Source organism: Thunnus maccoyii, chromosome 11 (assembly GCF_910596095.1).
Source record: "Thunnus maccoyii chromosome 11, fThuMac1.1, whole genome shotgun sequence".
Lineage (NCBI taxonomy): Eukaryota > Metazoa > Chordata > Actinopteri > Scombriformes > Scombridae > Thunnus > Thunnus maccoyii.
Window position 1 is genome coordinate 280,920 of NC_056543.1, and position 16,702 is coordinate 297,621.

General features: G+C 43.1%; 1 protein-coding gene across 1 annotated transcript in view; it reads right to left on the reverse strand.

The window, feature by feature from the left end:
• The window catches only part of LOC121907573 (titin-like), a 214,293-nt gene that overhangs the window by 82,024 nt on the left and 115,567 nt on the right, over positions 1–16,702 (reverse strand). The window contains 28 exon segments of the mRNA XM_042427209.1: positions 443–872; positions 1,204–1,394; positions 1,530–1,659; positions 1,915–2,096; positions 2,308–2,607; positions 2,719–3,012; positions 3,125–3,409; positions 4,008–4,185; positions 4,328–4,446; positions 4,963–5,262; positions 5,956–6,258; positions 6,974–7,157; positions 7,262–7,458; positions 7,812–8,114; positions 9,448–9,747; positions 9,995–10,273; positions 10,371–10,679; positions 10,909–11,105; positions 11,277–11,382; positions 12,171–12,470; positions 12,762–13,061; positions 13,174–13,289; positions 13,415–13,601; positions 13,697–13,993; positions 14,621–14,908; positions 15,473–15,594; positions 15,707–15,884; positions 16,043–16,190. Coding sequence (XP_042283143.1) covers positions 443–872; positions 1,204–1,394; positions 1,530–1,659; positions 1,915–2,096; positions 2,308–2,607; positions 2,719–3,012; positions 3,125–3,409; positions 4,008–4,185; positions 4,328–4,446; positions 4,963–5,262; positions 5,956–6,258; positions 6,974–7,157; positions 7,262–7,458; positions 7,812–8,114; positions 9,448–9,747; positions 9,995–10,273; positions 10,371–10,679; positions 10,909–11,105; positions 11,277–11,382; positions 12,171–12,470; positions 12,762–13,061; positions 13,174–13,289; positions 13,415–13,601; positions 13,697–13,993; positions 14,621–14,908; positions 15,473–15,594; positions 15,707–15,884; positions 16,043–16,190 — 6,523 coding nt within the window.

Genomic DNA, 16,702 nt, shown 5'->3' on the forward strand with positions numbered 1-16,702 from the left:
TCACAGCTGGGTTGTAAAACATCACAGAACATTGCATAGTGAGAGGAAACTTTACAATATATTCTACAGACATTCTGTACATTTTATGAACGATCACTCAGAACCCAACTGGAACCAAAGGAAACATTCCCAGAACGATCTTTAAAGGTTGCAGAAAATGCCGTCCATCGGATACCTTTGAAGAGTCACTGATCATAGAAATCAGCAGCTAAAACTTGCAATTGAAGCAGATTCTGACCTTCATTAAACACCTTATCAAGAATAGAATCACAATTGTGATCACCTGATATTAAAAAGAGTTAGAAAAAATAGTTTTCAAAAAATTTTCAACAGACTTTTCAGCAGAGATAAACAAATGTAAATCTTAACTCCAGTTGAGGGATAACTGTCATAGTAATAAAAAATAAACATAAAATTAGGAGGTTAAAAGGTTGACACTCACTGCATGGATCCACAGCAAAGCGGCACTCAGTGGCTTCGCTGGGCGGTCCGACTCCTGCAGCATTGCATGCTGCCACCCTGAACTGGTACTCGGTTCCTTCGATGAGCCTCAGCACAGTGTACTGCAGGCCCTTCACAGATGGCTTCGTGACGGGTGATCGGTTGACACGACCCCAGTATACAGCGCCACGCTCCCTCTTCTCCAGCCAGTAGCCCTGAATGGTGGAGCCGCCGTTGTCAAGAGGAGGTTCCCAGGTCAGGGTCATGGTGGTTGCTGTGGCAGCAATGATTTTGGGGTTACGTGGTGGTCCGGGGAGGCCAAATGGATCCTTCAACTGGACCTTCTCAGAGTCGCAGCCATCACTGATGCCATACTTGTTCTCCGCCTTGATTCTGAACTGGTAGGTGCCGTTCAGGTTCAGTTTGTAGACCTGAGGGAGCAAAAATAATGTGAATTATTGTCTCTATCTGATGGTTTTCTGATTTCTACATTAAGAATACTATTTTTCATTTAAACCAAACATTTATTCAATCAAAGATCAAGTTTTCAGTATTGAAGATTCAAAGAATCCATTTTATTTTGAGTTGTTAGACACTATCTAAGATGATTTAAATTGAGCATTCTGATGTGTCTAAATGTAAGTTTAAACCTATTCTTGGAGTCAGGACGAGTTTTTCAAGTGTCTTGCATGATGATCAAGTATTTGAATTCATCAATCAAATCAGTGCATTCATACTTCATACATTGCGGCTTCAACTCACCCCGTATCTCCTGTCGATGAGGTTGTCGGTCAGCACCTCAAAGTCAGACTTCTTCTTGCTGGCATCTCTGCGCTCAACAACGTAGTTGGTGATCTCGCTGCCTCCGTTGTCCTCTGGTGCATCCCAGGTCAGATAGCATGACTCTGCCTTGATGTCAGAGACCACAATGTTCCTCGGAGGAAGAGGACGGTCTGCAAAAGAAAAGTGTCCATATTAAAATTTTCTGAATATCTCCAAATGTTTCCCTTCATCCTCTGCAGCTCAGTGACACATTGAATGGTCAAGGACAATTACATTGGATGTTGTGTAAGATTTTGTTTTCTTACCAAGGATCTCGACTGCAATGATGTGCTTAGCTTTGCCATAGCAGTTTTCCGCCACCAGCTTGTAGTTGCCCTTGTCCTGTCTGACGGTTTCTGGGATGGCGATCTTTGTCCTCAGGGTCGTCCGGGTCACCTGAAGATGAGAAAAGTTTGGTTGTTGTCAGCTTCTCGATCAAACAAACCTGACATGAAAAGTTTGTCCAGTAGGTGGGGCAATACGAAAAGTAATGGGATCACCAAATTAATTTGGATTCTTCCTCTGGGAACCACAAATATCAACTGTAAATGTGAAACAGTTGACCCAACGTGTTGGGCAGACAGTTGGAAAAAAGTTGAAACAGATTTCAGTCAGTCACAAGTTTTCGCGCAGAAATGAATCAGTTCTCACCTCCTCAGTCTCTATTGTCATCTTCTCTTCATCAGGCTTTTCAATCACCACGTCGTCCTTCATCCATTGGAGGGTCGGCAGAGGAAGTCCCTTCACCTCGGCTGGGATGTCGATGGCCGCGCCTTTCTTCACAATGATGGCGTTGCTCTTGAAGAACTTCAGGATCGTAATAACTGGAGGAACTGTGGACACAGAACATTTGTCAAGTTAGAAAGTGCTGTTTGGTAAGAGCGACAGTTGTAATCAGCAATCAAACTCTTCTGATTTGTTAATTCTTGGCTCCTGTGCCAATTTCTCATTGGCTGTTGCTCAGATTTTAATTTCATTGGATTGTTTTATTGCTCTCGACAGAGTCTCATTAAATCAAACACATTTGTGAGTTGAGCGTCTTACTTTCATCATCCTGGATCTTTGCTGTGATTGGCTTGGAAGGATCTCCATCCCCAACCTCGTTCACAGCTTTGACGCGGAACTCGTACTCATGGTTCTCCGACAGGTTCTCGAGGGTCCCGCAGCACTCAGGGAAGATCTTGCGATTAGCCACCTCGAACTCATTGCTGTCAGACCTCATCTTCTCCACATAGTAGCCTCTGATGGGGCTGCCGCCATCAGTGCGAGGCGGCTCCCAGGCCAGGGTGATGGTGTTCTTGCCTCTGTCGGTATAGTGTAGCTTCTCAGGAGCAGATGGAGTACCTGCAGAAAAGGAGCTCAGTCGTCATTGTAGAATTGTTTTAACTAGACTTTTAGTAACCACAGATTGACACTATGTTGTCAGAAACATGTCAGCTATTTTGGCAAATCTACCTTTGGGATCCTCAGCCAGGATGGGTCCCAGGTCAGCTGGAGCTCCATCTCCATATTTGTTCCTGGCGATGACCCTGAAGTCATATTCCTCACCGGCCAGCAGGTCCTGGATTTCACACTTGCAGGATGCAACCTCGATGGGCTGGCGGAAAAGCTTCATCTTGGCGTCCTTTCTCCGTACCTCGTAGCCAACGATGTCGCTGCCGCCGTTGTCCAGTGGGTCAGACCAGGTGAGGGTGATGTTCTTCTTGGTCACCGTCACAGTCTTCAGGTCGACCACCGGTCCAGGAACATCTACAGAAACAGTTAAAATGTAAGATATTTTAAGACATTTTTCAGAAAACTGGGCTACTTAAGAGGTTGTATGTTTGGGATTTACAGGTGTAGTGTATTCATTAACACTGACCCATAACGTCCACTTTGGTTTCAGCAGTCTTGGTCCCACTGCTGTTGGTGCCGGAGATCTGGTACTTTCCGTGATCTGCCCTCACAGTCTTCTTGATGAACAGAGTGCTGTTCTTGCCCTCCGTCTCCACGATCATCCTCTCCTTGTCAATTTCTGCTTCGTCTTTGGCCCATTTGACATCTGGCTGGGGTCGGCCAGTCACCACAGCGGGAAGCCTCAGAGATTGGCCAGCCTTGATGATGACGCCATTCTTCACGGAGACATCAAAGTCAACGGCAGGCGATACTGAAGGACACGGACAGGGAGACACAAGGTTAACTTGAGTAAGATTATCAGAACAATGTGTCTTGGAGCCGTTGCACTTCCTGTAGCTGCTTCACAGTAAAATCCACAAACAACTCTCTTGATTGGAAAGCATTTACTGTGAAGCAACTGCAGAAAATGTTGCATTTGATTTTCAGCTTTTGTTTTTCGTAGTTATTAAAAAAGTCCTGAACATTCTTCTTTTTTTAATTTTAAAAAAACATACTAGAATCCTAAAGAGTTGAATGGTACTGTTTTCCCTCTTAAGAAAGTGTAATTGCAAGTAAACAATCTTAATCTTCTTAATGGAATAACAGACATATTTCTTTGGACTACAAGAAGCACAGCTGGAAGAAAAATTAGACAAGATAAAAAAACTGTGATATCAGTGGTTATCTACAAAATAATCCATCAACAAGACTTCATGAATGATGGAAAAATGTATCTCTCAAACAATTTTTTGCCTCCTATTATGAAATAATATAACCTCTCTCTTGCCAATAAAGAATTAAGTGGAAAAAAGAAGTTCTGCCTCGTTGTCCACACTCCACAGCTGATCCAGCAATGAAACTGTCAGTACCTTGAGGCTCCTTGACAGTGACAGGTTCAGTGACGCCAGGAGCTCCAGGACCAGCGTCGTTGACGGCGATGACCCGGATGTAGTAGTCCGCTCCTTCGGTCAGACCTGTCACGGTGTACGTCAGCTCTTTACACCTGAACTCTGTGCTGCGAGTCCAGTCCTTCTCTCCAGCCAACACCTGCCATCAGAGAAAAAATGAGTTTGACGTTACTGGTCTCTTTTTCTCATTCTGAATATCCCTTTTGCTTATTCTCTATCTGCATATGTATCAGTTATTAGAAACATATTTCAGACTAATCAGTACTGTAACAGTAAAGTACCTTCTCAACATGGTATCCCAGGATGTCTCCTCCACCGTTGTACAGTGGGGGCTTCCAGGCCACGATGACCGAGTCTTTACTAGTGTCCACAATCCATGGAGTTGGGGGTCCAGGAGGCACTGAGGGTTAATGCAGATTAATGCAATGAGAGTTAACTCAACAGGCAGGCTGATGTTATATATGACTATATATGATTAACTGTTAATAAATACTTATAACACACTATAATGCAGGTATAATCATCTTTTTAAGTGTTTATTAATGTTTAGTATATATTATAACTTCTCCTATGAAGATATATTTTATATTATTACAGCTGTGTTACTATATTGTATTTCATTATCCGTTTATAACGCAGCAAACACTTCTGGGTGTCCACATGAGGAGTTGTAGCTGCTGACTAACACATTAATAAACACTTTAAACAGGCTAAAGCATACACCAGGCACCCTTGATTCGTCATACCTCCATTAATACACAACACACAAGTCTATATTTCACTGTATGTCCTGGTTTCAGGGTTAAACTGGTTAAAATCTCAGTGCACATTAAGTATCCATAAAGAGGTTAATATTCTCTCTGAATGCCTCTGCTGCTTCTACATATCGACCTTCGATGGGAGCTGATAAACTTACGGATGGCGTCCATGGCAACGATGCGGTCGGTGGGCTCACTGAATGGCCCAGGCCCAGCCAGGTTCTCAGCGCACACTCTGAAGATGTAGGTCAGTCCCTCCATCAGGCCAGTGATCTTGACGTCCAGCGAGTTGAGGAGAGCGCGATTCACTCTGGTCCAGTGTTTGCTGTTCACCTCCTTCCTCTCGATCCAGTAGCCCAGGATCGGGCTGCCGTTGTCCTTTGGCTCGTGCCAGGAGATGTGGGCGGTGCTTGCTGTGACCTCGTGGATTCTCGGGGTGTTGGGAGCATCCGGAGGATCTGAGGGCGGAAAAGAAAGGGTTATTTAATGCAGCACTGTTAACCTCAGTGGAAAGGGGAAACTGATGTTTACCAGTGTCACTCTTAATAAGATCGCCAGACATGCCAAAGTTAAAAGTTTTATAAATATTACATAACACTATTTGTGATTTCAAAAACTATTAATTAATTAATTCATTTCCATTAATTAAAATATGTTTTTGAAAATGTTTTAGGTCAAATACATTGGGGTAAAAAATTTATTTTTTGTGTTACTATCAGTAATAGAAAAGTGGTATATAAAAAAATGCCAATTAGTTTCTTTGTTTTGTTTTAATTATATGGGAAATTACATATAATGTACATATAAAATTATTTTACATATGACAACCACATTGTTTAAAATTGATTTTTGTTAATGATAATGATTGACGATTATTATTGTAGGTTTAATTAAATAAAAACTGAACTCGTTATTGGAAATTCTGAAAAATATTTATCTATAATTTTGGGGGGATTTTTATTACATATTTTATGTTTGTAAATTACACAGGACTGTGACTCTGAGGTAAGAACAAACAGCAATAGATGATAATTTGGATGTTTAAACTTTTTGATCATAAATCTATAAAATAAACCTTAAGCTAAAAAGCTGACGTGAGTATCAAATATTGCCTCTTGAATGTGTTTATTATTTTAACTGATGTTACTTACCGAACTGGTTCTTGGCAACCAGCGGCTCAGAGATGCACGGTGGCCCACAGCCAAACTTGTTCTCGGCGGTGACCCTGAAGATATATTCCTTCCCTTCGATGAGCTTGGTGACAGGGTAGCTGGTGCCCTTCAGGGTGGAAGTGATGGTGATCCAGCCGATCTCGTCGTTCTTGTTGTCCTTCTTCTCTAGGATGTAGTTCAGGATCTCGCTGCCTCCATCGTCCTCGGGAGGGTTCCAGTTACAGATCACCGAGGTGTTCCTGATCTCATCGAAGGTGAAGTTGATCGGAGCGCCGGGTTTGTCTGCCACACAAAAGAGTCGTGTCACCGTTTAATTTCAGGAGGAGTGAACTTAAAGTCGCCCTCCACTCAAAAACATGTTTTTCTTCTTGTTCCTGCAGTTGAATGTTTGGGCTTATCTGTACAGAGTTTGTTTCTGTTAAAAGCGGGAAATTTCTCTGAGCTCATTAAAAGTCCAATTTTAAGGGGCGGACCTACAAGCATGACTTGTGATATCACAGCTAGTTTGGAGCCAATCATGGTCCAATACTCAACTTACACAAGTGTGATGCGGAAACTTGAAACCTCCAGTGCACAAACACTGAGAATAGACTTTACAGTGAAGGAGGAGACACCTTGTGTCCAGCAGGAAAACAGGATGGAAATATTAGCATATGCATAGATTCTGGATTTTTTAATGAAGGAGAAGGAGGAAATGCTATTTTAAGGATTTTAACAAGATAATTGAACTTTTTTTTAATGGAAAAACCATATCAGATACAAATTATTATTCAAAGTAGAGCATTTTATATACATCTTAAAACAGGTCTGGAGGGGCTCTTTACCATTTTACATGAATATGCAGTCTGTCAAATGAATCAGCTTAGCTCCAAGAATGAGGAAGTGTTTTCCTTTAATTTCAGCTTAGTTTGTTAATCACTATTCGACCTACAATGTTTATTTGTTTAATTAAATCAAAATAATGAAGTAACACTTAAAAAATAAACCTCTATCTTACCAAGGACATTAACGTCGCAGGAAGCGGTGGCGACACCGTGAGGGTTTTCCACCTGGATGGTGAAGTTCCCGTGGTCGGCTCTAACAGCATCGCGGACCATCAGCGCTGACTGACCCTTCTTGGACTGGTCCAGACCCAGACGCTCACGCAGCGGTGTCACAAACTCCTCCTCTGGTTCAGGCACCTGAAGGCAATAAATTCATTAATTCAAACAAATTCATTTCGTAAAAAATAAGTGGGTACACATTCAAACATGCAGGACTGTTTCACCTCTCTGAGGATACAAACCTTGGCCTTGCTCTTCCTCCTCTTGACCACTAGCACAGGCTTCTTGGTTGGCTCTTTGGTGACGTCCTCGTCGTTCCTCAGCCAGGTGACCTTGGGATACGGCGAGCCGGAGATGTAGGCATCGATGCGGATTTCCTCGCCCTTCTTAATGCACACACCGGACTGAACACGGGCATGGAGGGTTACCTTTGGTTTTTCTGAAATTGAAGAAGAAAATCACTGATCACTTGATGCACAACGTCAAACTCAAGCCTGCTGCTGACAAAGCACTTGTTTCATCTTACAAAAAACAAGTTTAATATAAAGTAAATTTAGGCCAAGATTAGTGTGCATACTGCAGCATTATTTTGTGTAGGAATCAATAAATATTGCATGGGTATTGGGCAATATATTACCATTAAATGACTTGTATCTGGATCAGGGGAAAAACAGTTGATGCATAAACAAAATAAATGTTTTTATTGTATAAATTTGATTTATAAGCCAGTAATTCCAATGTTTAGGTAGTTCTTATTTCAAGTTTTAAATACACGTTTGTAGTTTTTCATACCAACGGGGTCTGCAGCCTTGATAAGCGGCGTGCTGCGGGACGGTTCACTGATTCCAGCGGCATTCTCAGCTCTGACCCTGAATTGGTACTCTGCGTTCTCCTTCAGGCCTGTCACCTCATAGGAAAAACCAGGGACCAGGCTTGGAGTGATCCTCTCAAAGCGTTCACCGTCTTTCTCGATCTTCTCCAAGATGTAGCCCTGGATGGGACAACCACCGTCGTAGTCAGGAGCCTTCCACGTGATCTTGATGGACTTGGATGTTGGGTCATGGGCCTCCACCTGGATGGGTGGGTCTGGTTTCTCTGTGGAGGAAATATTAAAGATATGAATCAAATGTCTGAACTGAGCTGGTCCCTGAGCTCTCGCTGCTGCAAGATGCTGCTCTAGCTTCACCTACAGGTGAAATTTTATCAAATGCTACTGATTTGTTCAGCATCCCCATCTGTACAACTTTGCTGAAATTGGTCACCATGGAATATTACATTTAAGAGGTATGACAGATAAAAAGTAGTATGGTGGTGTTTTATTAATGACCACAAGGCGGGGCTATTGGTGCCATGATTCAGTGTGTCAGGCAGATTCTCATGGAGAACTTGTGAACTAAGCTTCATTTTATTAAAGACAATAGAATTGTAGAAATATGTTATAATGTTACAGTAGCACACCCTATGGGCATAATTGTATGAAATGGCACACACTAGTGCAGTGTGGCTTTATGTACAACATTCCCAAATTTGGAATGTTGCAATCCAATTCAGTATTGAAGAGTTATGGCCCATTAAATGCACCAAGCCATGCTTTCATAAGTTTGGTAGCCAGTTACAGATAAGCGGTGAGTGATATCCAAAAACAAACTCATAAGTTTTATTCAGGATCATCTAAATATGGTATGTACCAAGTTTGGTGAAGATTAGATGAAATATATAATATAACTGTAGCAAAGATAACAATTACAAACATCTTGGAAGGATGTGTTTGCACATCGTTTCAGTTCTGAAGGTATCGGATTACTGTGAGTCTGTTCTCTGTATGCAATTTCAAATCTCCTTTATATTATATGTCCTTTTTCCAGTTTATTCACTCATCATATTATGTTTTCTTGCCTTAGAGATAAACAGATTGAAAGTTTTTGAAATTCTGTGTGGAGTTGGATGTGGAGTTCAATTGTCCAATTAGAAAAATTGTAGAGCACCATTCAGGAAATACTGCCACCAAAATTCAGGTAAATAAGACAGTGTGCAGGAGTTATGACTAAGGATAAATCAGGGTGAGGAGAGTGAAAAGCAGTGCTTGCCCCCCCTCTCATTACCACCACTGAGGTGCCCTTGAGCAAGGCTCTTAACCCCAACTGCCCAGTGGCTGGATGATCAGACTGTGGTTGTAACTGGCAGCTTCCAGGAGTGAATGTGTGTAACTGTGTGAATGTGATCAGGGTGTTCCTGCAAAAGAGAGGCTTCCTCTCAGTGAAACTTCCCTGAATAAATAAAGGCTAAAAAAATACAGATCAAATAAACTTGTTTCAAAGTTTGGAATTAGTTAGAATTGTGAGATTTTCTTGCAGGTTTATCCAGAAACAGAGACAGTTATGCATGTATTCAGTTGACTTTGATGTAAAAAGTTGATCCTGGCACTTACGCTTGATTTCCTCAATGATGACCGGGTTACGCAGCTCCAGATATTCTCCGGCGCCCACCTTGTTGACGGCTTTGACCCGGAAGTAGTACTCGCAATTGACGTAGAGGTCTTTGACGGTGGAGGTCAGGACGTCCTCTCCTGACAAGACGGGCATGTAGGTCTTCTTGGAGGCCTCGCGGCGCTCAAGGGTATAGCTGACAATGGGAGTACCACCATCATCTTCCGGAGCTTCCCAGCTGATCTTACAGGAGTTCTTGGTGACGTCACTGGAGCTGATGTCTTTACACTGACCAGGAAGTCCTGCAGAGTTCAGAGAGGAGGCACAAATGTTACAGAGGATGGCTCCTCATTGTGGCTCTACATGGTGAAATACACCAAGAAATACTGCCAACAGCAGAGGATTTTAGAAACACTGAGATCATGATTTCCCCCAGTGCAGCAAATTATCTAAAACCAAACTGGTCATTACTGCACTGCATGAGTCCAGTAAGATATGAACAAAGCAATGTTTTACATTTCCAGTACAGCTGTATGAAGAACATCCTACCAATGACTTTGACGTTGACTGTCCCGCTGGCGGTTCCCAGACTGTTCTCCAAGGTGATGGCGTAGCTGCCAGCGTCGGCACGTGTGCACTTGAGCAGCTCCAGGTGGGCGCTGTTCATCTCCACTGTCATGGAAAGCCGGTCGTCAGCCTTGCACTCCACTGTGTCCTTCTGCCATACCATCTTGGGCGTTGGGATGGCCCTGTAGGGAATGTTCAGGTGCAGCTTCTCTCCCTCGACTACCACCACGTCCTGTGTCTCCAAATCCATGGTGGGGGCACCTTGGGACCAGAGAATGGGATTATTATTTATAGTTTACGAACAGTGTTTTGATTGCGCATCCTTTAAATTGTCAAATTAAATTCTGTCGATGCTTACAGTCAGGATCTTTGGTGAAGACCTTGTCGGAGATCTCAGAGGGATCGCTGATACCGACAGAGTTGATGGCACGGACACGGATGACGTATTTCTTGTCTGGTTTGATTCCGTCGTCAATCTTGAACTTGAGCTCCTTGATGGGTCTGTTGTTGACCCTGAGCCACTTCAGCTCTGGGCGGGCCTCGGCCACCTCTACGTGGTAGCCGGTGATCGGGCAGCCACCGTCCTTGGCCGGAGGCTTCCAGGTAACATTAATGTGCTCCCTGCTTGCATCAGGAATGGCCAACTCCAGAGGAGGAGATGGAACACCTGGAAAGAGAGAGCGTTGTTTTTATAGATTTAAAAATGTTTGAAGCACTAGATTTTAAACTATCTTCTGACATGATCTGCATTCATCTACAGAACGCAGATACTGGATTAGTCAACAGAAACCTGTCAGAAATTCTTTTGTCAAGGAAATACCTGGTAGTTATAATACTTCCATTCACAAGAACAAATTACTATTTTTGTTTCCTATAAATATTTGAAGGTCTCTTACTGGTTGCATCCTCGATGGTGAGGACCTCAGTGGGTTCGCTTGGATCTCCGACTCCAGCTTCGTTCTCAGCCCGGACCTGGAACTGCACCTCTGACCCTTCGTCCACATCCGTCACCTTAAACTGAGTCTGTTTGTCTGGAGTCTTGCAACACTTCAACCAGCGAGTTCCCAGCTTCTCCTTCTTCTCAATCACGTACCTGGGAAGCAAAATGAGATGATAATTTTAAACATTTGAGCAGATTTCAAAATTCTGCATGGTGACTGAATTTCATGGTCTTTTTACCCAGGATATCCTTCCTTTGATATTTTGTTATGTACATCGTCTCATAGCAGTCTACACAGTAGTTTACAGATTTTTGTTGTCTTACTTGGTTATGGGTCTTCCACCATTGCTCTTGGGAGGTTCCCACTTCAGCTCCACGTGTCTCTTGGTGACCTCTACCACCGTCAGGGCGTAAGGAGGTCCAGGAGTTGCTGTAGAGAACAACAACAAACATTAATGTTGATACCAGACAGACAAGTTTTCTTTACCTTCTTTTCTTTGCAGCTCAGAGACTTAAAGGTCCAGTTTGTAGGATTTATTAGCATCTAGCAGTGAGGTTGCGGATTGCAACCAACTGAAACCACCCCCCCCCCTTCTAAGTGTGTAAGAGAACCTACAGTGGCCACCAAACCCTCGAAAACATGGCAGCCTCTGTGGAAGAGGACCCGCTCCCTATGCAGATATAGAGGGCTTATTCTAAGATAACAAAACACAACGATTCTTATTTTCAGGTGATTATACACTAATTAAAACATTTATGAATATTTTATTCCATTTCTGCAAAGTCCATTCCACTAGATGCCACTGAATTCTACACACTGGACCTTTAAAAACCAATACTGATAGTCTTAAGCCCTACTAGCATTCCCTATACGCTGCAGTGTTTAACATACTGATGATTTGGCTATTACCAGGCATGGTGCTAAAAATGGAAACTTTGTCCTAAGGGTAGCACAACAGGAAAGATCAGGGGGTCCCGAAAATCATTAAGAATCAATGGATCAGGGATATTTACAGTAAATGTCAAGAAAATATGTCCAGTAATTGTCGACATATGTGGGATGATGGGGTCAAAAATATTCAGAGTTGAGACAGCTCAGTCAGAGCTGAAGCTTTAACTTAAGAGTGGAAAATAAGGAAGGAAAAAGGAAAAACCAACACTGAGAATGTTTTGAGAAGCAGCTGAAAACACCAAAACGAAGAACTGTTCATAACTTACTGAAAGTGTCTTTGGCGAGTACGGCGTCCTCCAGCTCGCAGAATTCACCCATCCCCACGGCGTTCTCAGCAGCGACGCGGAACACGTAGAGCGATCCTTCATTTAGAGGAGTCACAGTGTACTTGAGCTCCTTGACAGTGGTGTCAACAGTCTGCCAGGCCTTCCGCCTAACGTCCCTCTTCTCCACCACGTAGTTGGTGATGGGAGAGCCTCCATCAGTGCTGGGAGCCTGCCACTTCAAGTCAGCACTGACCTTGGTGATGTTGGCCACCTCCAGCCACTGAGGGGCAGACGGGGGATCTGTCGAACGGAAACAGGTAAAAATGGGTTGGAAGTCATGCACTGTTGGTTCTTTATCTCTAACAAACTATGAGTAAAATTGATGATACAAAATAAAGCATGAAAGCTGACATTTTGAAAATACAAGGTTGTGTAACACCAGTTTCAACAATTTTCAGGTCCACTTTAACGTTACTTGAACATGAAATTAGACTTACGAGACCCTTTCAATGGCCCACTGGATAAAGTCAAGGTGCTAGTAACAAGACCTAAAAGCATACTACACTCTCAGAAACCTAAATTGAAGCTTACAGAGTCTCTCCTTGCAGACCACAGGGTCGCTGGGCTCACTGGGTTCGCTCTCGCCTGCCTTGTTGACAGCCTTGACCCTGAAGGAGTACTCCTGCTTCTCCATCAGGCCCTGCAGCTGGTGCTCGGTCTGAGGAATGTCCTCGGCAATGCGGATCCACTCCTCACTTCCGGTTTTCTGGAACTCAATAATGTAGCCCTCAATCTTAGCCCCACCATCATGCTCCGGTCTGGTCCATGCCAGCAAGGCCGAGGTCTTGGCAATTTCCCTGATAACAGGTTTACCAGGAGCCCATGGAGGATCTGAGGAAGAGTGCAGTTTTATTACAATAATTTGATTCCACAAATCTGTTTATTCTTAATAATTTCATTATTGATACAACAAAGATATTGACTGTTTGACGTTGAGACATACCAATAGGATCTTTGATGAGGATGGGGTCAGTCTCTGTGCTTGGTTTTCCAGGTCCAGCCAGATTCTCAGCCAGAACCCGGAAGCGGTACTTCTTCTTTGTGGGGAGTCCCTTCACCCTGCAGCCACCCAGCAGCAGAGTTAGAAAAATATTTACACATTTTGCTCACAAATAAACAGCTCTCTACTCACTGGCTGGTGCATTTTCATCATTGTTTGTGTAATGTGTCAGCTGATTGTTAACCTGTAGGTCGTGTCTTTGATTGGCAGTTTGTTGCATCTGATCCACTTGTCGCTGTCCGGATCAAACTTCTCGATCCAGTATCCAGTGATGGGACTACCACCGTCCTCATCTGGCTCAAACCAGGTCAGTGTCACGGCGTCCTTGGCGATGTCGGAGGGAGTAACTCTGGTTGGTGGACCAGGAGGATCTGAAACAGGCAGAAAAGTATTCTCATTGGATGTTTATATTTCTCCTACATAAAGTCTTCAAAAGGGACTGAATTAGACTGAGTGTAAATCTTACCGAATGAGTATTTTGCAATGATTGGCACGTGCTCTGCAGGTTCTCCGATGCCATACTGGTTCTCAGCGCTGACCCTGAAGACGTACTCCTTCATAGGGGTGAGCTTGTGGGCCTTGAACGTGGTGTGTTTCACAGTGGCCGACAGCTTCACCCACTCCTCTTTGTCCATCTGCCGACATTCCACAATGTAGTTGGTGATTGGCGAGCCGCCGTCATCCCGTGGAGGGTTCCAATCCAGGACACACGATTCGTTGGTGATCTCTGAGATGTCGAAAGCGGCTGGTGGGCCGGGTTTATCTGGAGAGGAGGAGACAAAAATGTGAAAATTATGTCTCTGTTTTGTTGGTCTCATGCAACATGTCATCTTGTTGGAAGTTCGTCCTGCTAAAGGTCTGAAATGATGTAAACCTTCAGTCAACCCTTTGGAGAATTACACCATAATATGGTTTCTGGAATCCTTAACAAGTCTTAAAAGGCCATAGTTTATGTTCTTGATTTTCAAGATCTAAAAATGTCTAGAATATATCTAGAATTTAAAGAGACAGAGGCATTCACCTCAATATGGCCAAAATGTAATCAGCCTACACATTTTTGCTCAGACTTTGCACTATTTGCACATTACCTAATCTCTGAAAATTTGTTTCCGTTTATGAACTGAGACGTCTTTCTTACATGCTAACACTTAACTTGAAATTGGAAGCTACACTTTGCTGCCTAAACCATCCAATAATTCCTCTGAAGACCAGAGCAAAACCTTCAGTGTACAACTCTAAAAATCTTCATATGAAATCTGAAAAGAACAAGCATAATGCTAAAAAAACAAAAAGAAGTCCACTGGGTCATTTGCGGGGTGATTAACTGTTTGGCTAAGGATAAGACAGCAGGTTAGGTGTACGTTTTCTAGATAAAAGACAGCCTCTGTACCTAGGATGTTGACATCAATTGTAGCGGTGGCACGTCCGCAGGTGTTGACTGCCTCGATGATGTAGGTGGCAGTGTCTCCTCTGGTGGTGTTGCCAATGGATAGCTTGGAGTGTCCCGGCTGTGTGTCGATGTTGATGCGGTCATCAGCCCTCAGGACCAGATCAGCCTTGGTCCACTTCACCCGGGGTTCGGGTTTTCCTTTGACCTCGGCGGGGAGCTCGATCTTGGTCCCTGCCCTGTGGGTCAGACCAGCCAGCAGCTTCACGTCCAGCTGGATCTCTGGAGGCTCTGTTTGAATTTTAAAGAAAGTCAGTTTTATTCTTTTGTGCTGAAATTCCTTTATTTATATTTTTTTCCTGTTTTCCCCATCCCCAATCACGACCCAATGACTTTTGATTTTGCAAATCCTGTCCAATTCTGATCCCATTCTCTTAGTCAGCAGTTATTACTCATAAAAAGGTTATTCATTCTCGTACAACTGAGAAATATTTGTCTATATAGTGACATCATTATCTGACATTGATGAATAGGTCTGAAGAATCTGAATGTGAAACAGGTTTTTATTTTTTCTCTTACATTGAGTGAAAGTACAGTTATTTCCCATAACTTCCCATTGCTACGTTGCCTCTTCCTAAAAAACCAGTGAAGTTTGAATATGATGATATGTTCAGAAATCAGGCTGTAGTCCACAGAGATCAGGTCTGGATTTGTACTATTAAATAATAACAGTATAAAAAAACTTTTTACATTTTCAATAATATTTCATATGTAATTCCAATTCCAACATTGCCTTTTTGAGTCGTAAATTATGTCAGAATTTCAACATTTCTTTCAGTTTTTCTTGTAATCTACCTTTAGGGTCGACAGCTTGGATCTCATCAGTGGCCCTGCAGGGTCGACTAGCTCCCAGCTTGTTGACAGCTCTGACTCTGTAGGCGTACCACTGGCCCTCGATCAGGCCCGTCACCTGGAACCTATAAGCACAAAGAAATATCATATACAACTGTCAAAAATACAGAACAGGACATAAATTACAAACGGGCCCGAGAAAATTGTTCGTGAATGGCTCCTCAGATTTAGTCGTACTTCAGCTCAGGAACAGGGTCACAACAGGGTTCCCACTTGTCGGTACCACGCTGACACTTGTCCACCACGTAGCCTTTGACCGGGGCACCACCATCGTACTTTGGAGGCTCCCAGGACAAGAAGATGGTCTTGCCGCTCTTATCACGCCACTTCAGGTTCTCAGGAGGATCAGGTACAGCTGAAGAGGAGAGAAAAATTGTGGATATTTGTCGAAATCTTCATATCTAATCACATCTAAAACAGAACAAGGTTTTGAGCTGCACCTATTTTTTGACACAGGGAGGTGATGTGAGAGTAGAGTTGCTTTAATTTCACATTAGCAGACTAAATACTCACTGGCAGGAGAGGAGACATTGACGGGCTCGTCGATGTAGGCTGGCTCTCCGGGTCCACACTTGTTGCAGGCGGTGACACTGAACAGATACTCCTTTCCTTCTATCACGTCCGTGACTGTGTGCTCCAGGTCCATGACGCCGGTGGCCACCTGGACAAAAATAAAAGTCACCACAACATATGAGCACAGAAGCTACAACAGAGGGAGTTCCACTCATTTTCATCAGCGCTGCATTAATCACTGCCTTTTGATCCACTCTGGACCTCAGTTTCTGTGACTTTAAAGCTAATTTGATCCCTACTTCAAAGTAAACTGTAAAAGTAAAAGTCACAAGAAATGTCACAGCTTCTATTGTTTGTTTGTTTTGTTTTTGGTAGGAAAGGTGCATACAAGGCTGTAAAAGTGTGTTCAGACAATGAAAAGATAATGTTTGCTGAATTTATTCATGCAAATTTGGCAGCTGCAGAGTTTATATTGTATGTATGGGTTATGTCCATAACTACAACACACCTTAGCAGCATTTATCTCTGCCATTAGCAATGACCAAAGTCACCGTACTTACTGGTACTTTGTGCCTCCAGAGTTTTTTCAGTTTTCAGTAGTTTTGCTAAGGCCCTCTTTTTTTGCTATAGTATGTCTCAATAAACAATAAATATGTCATC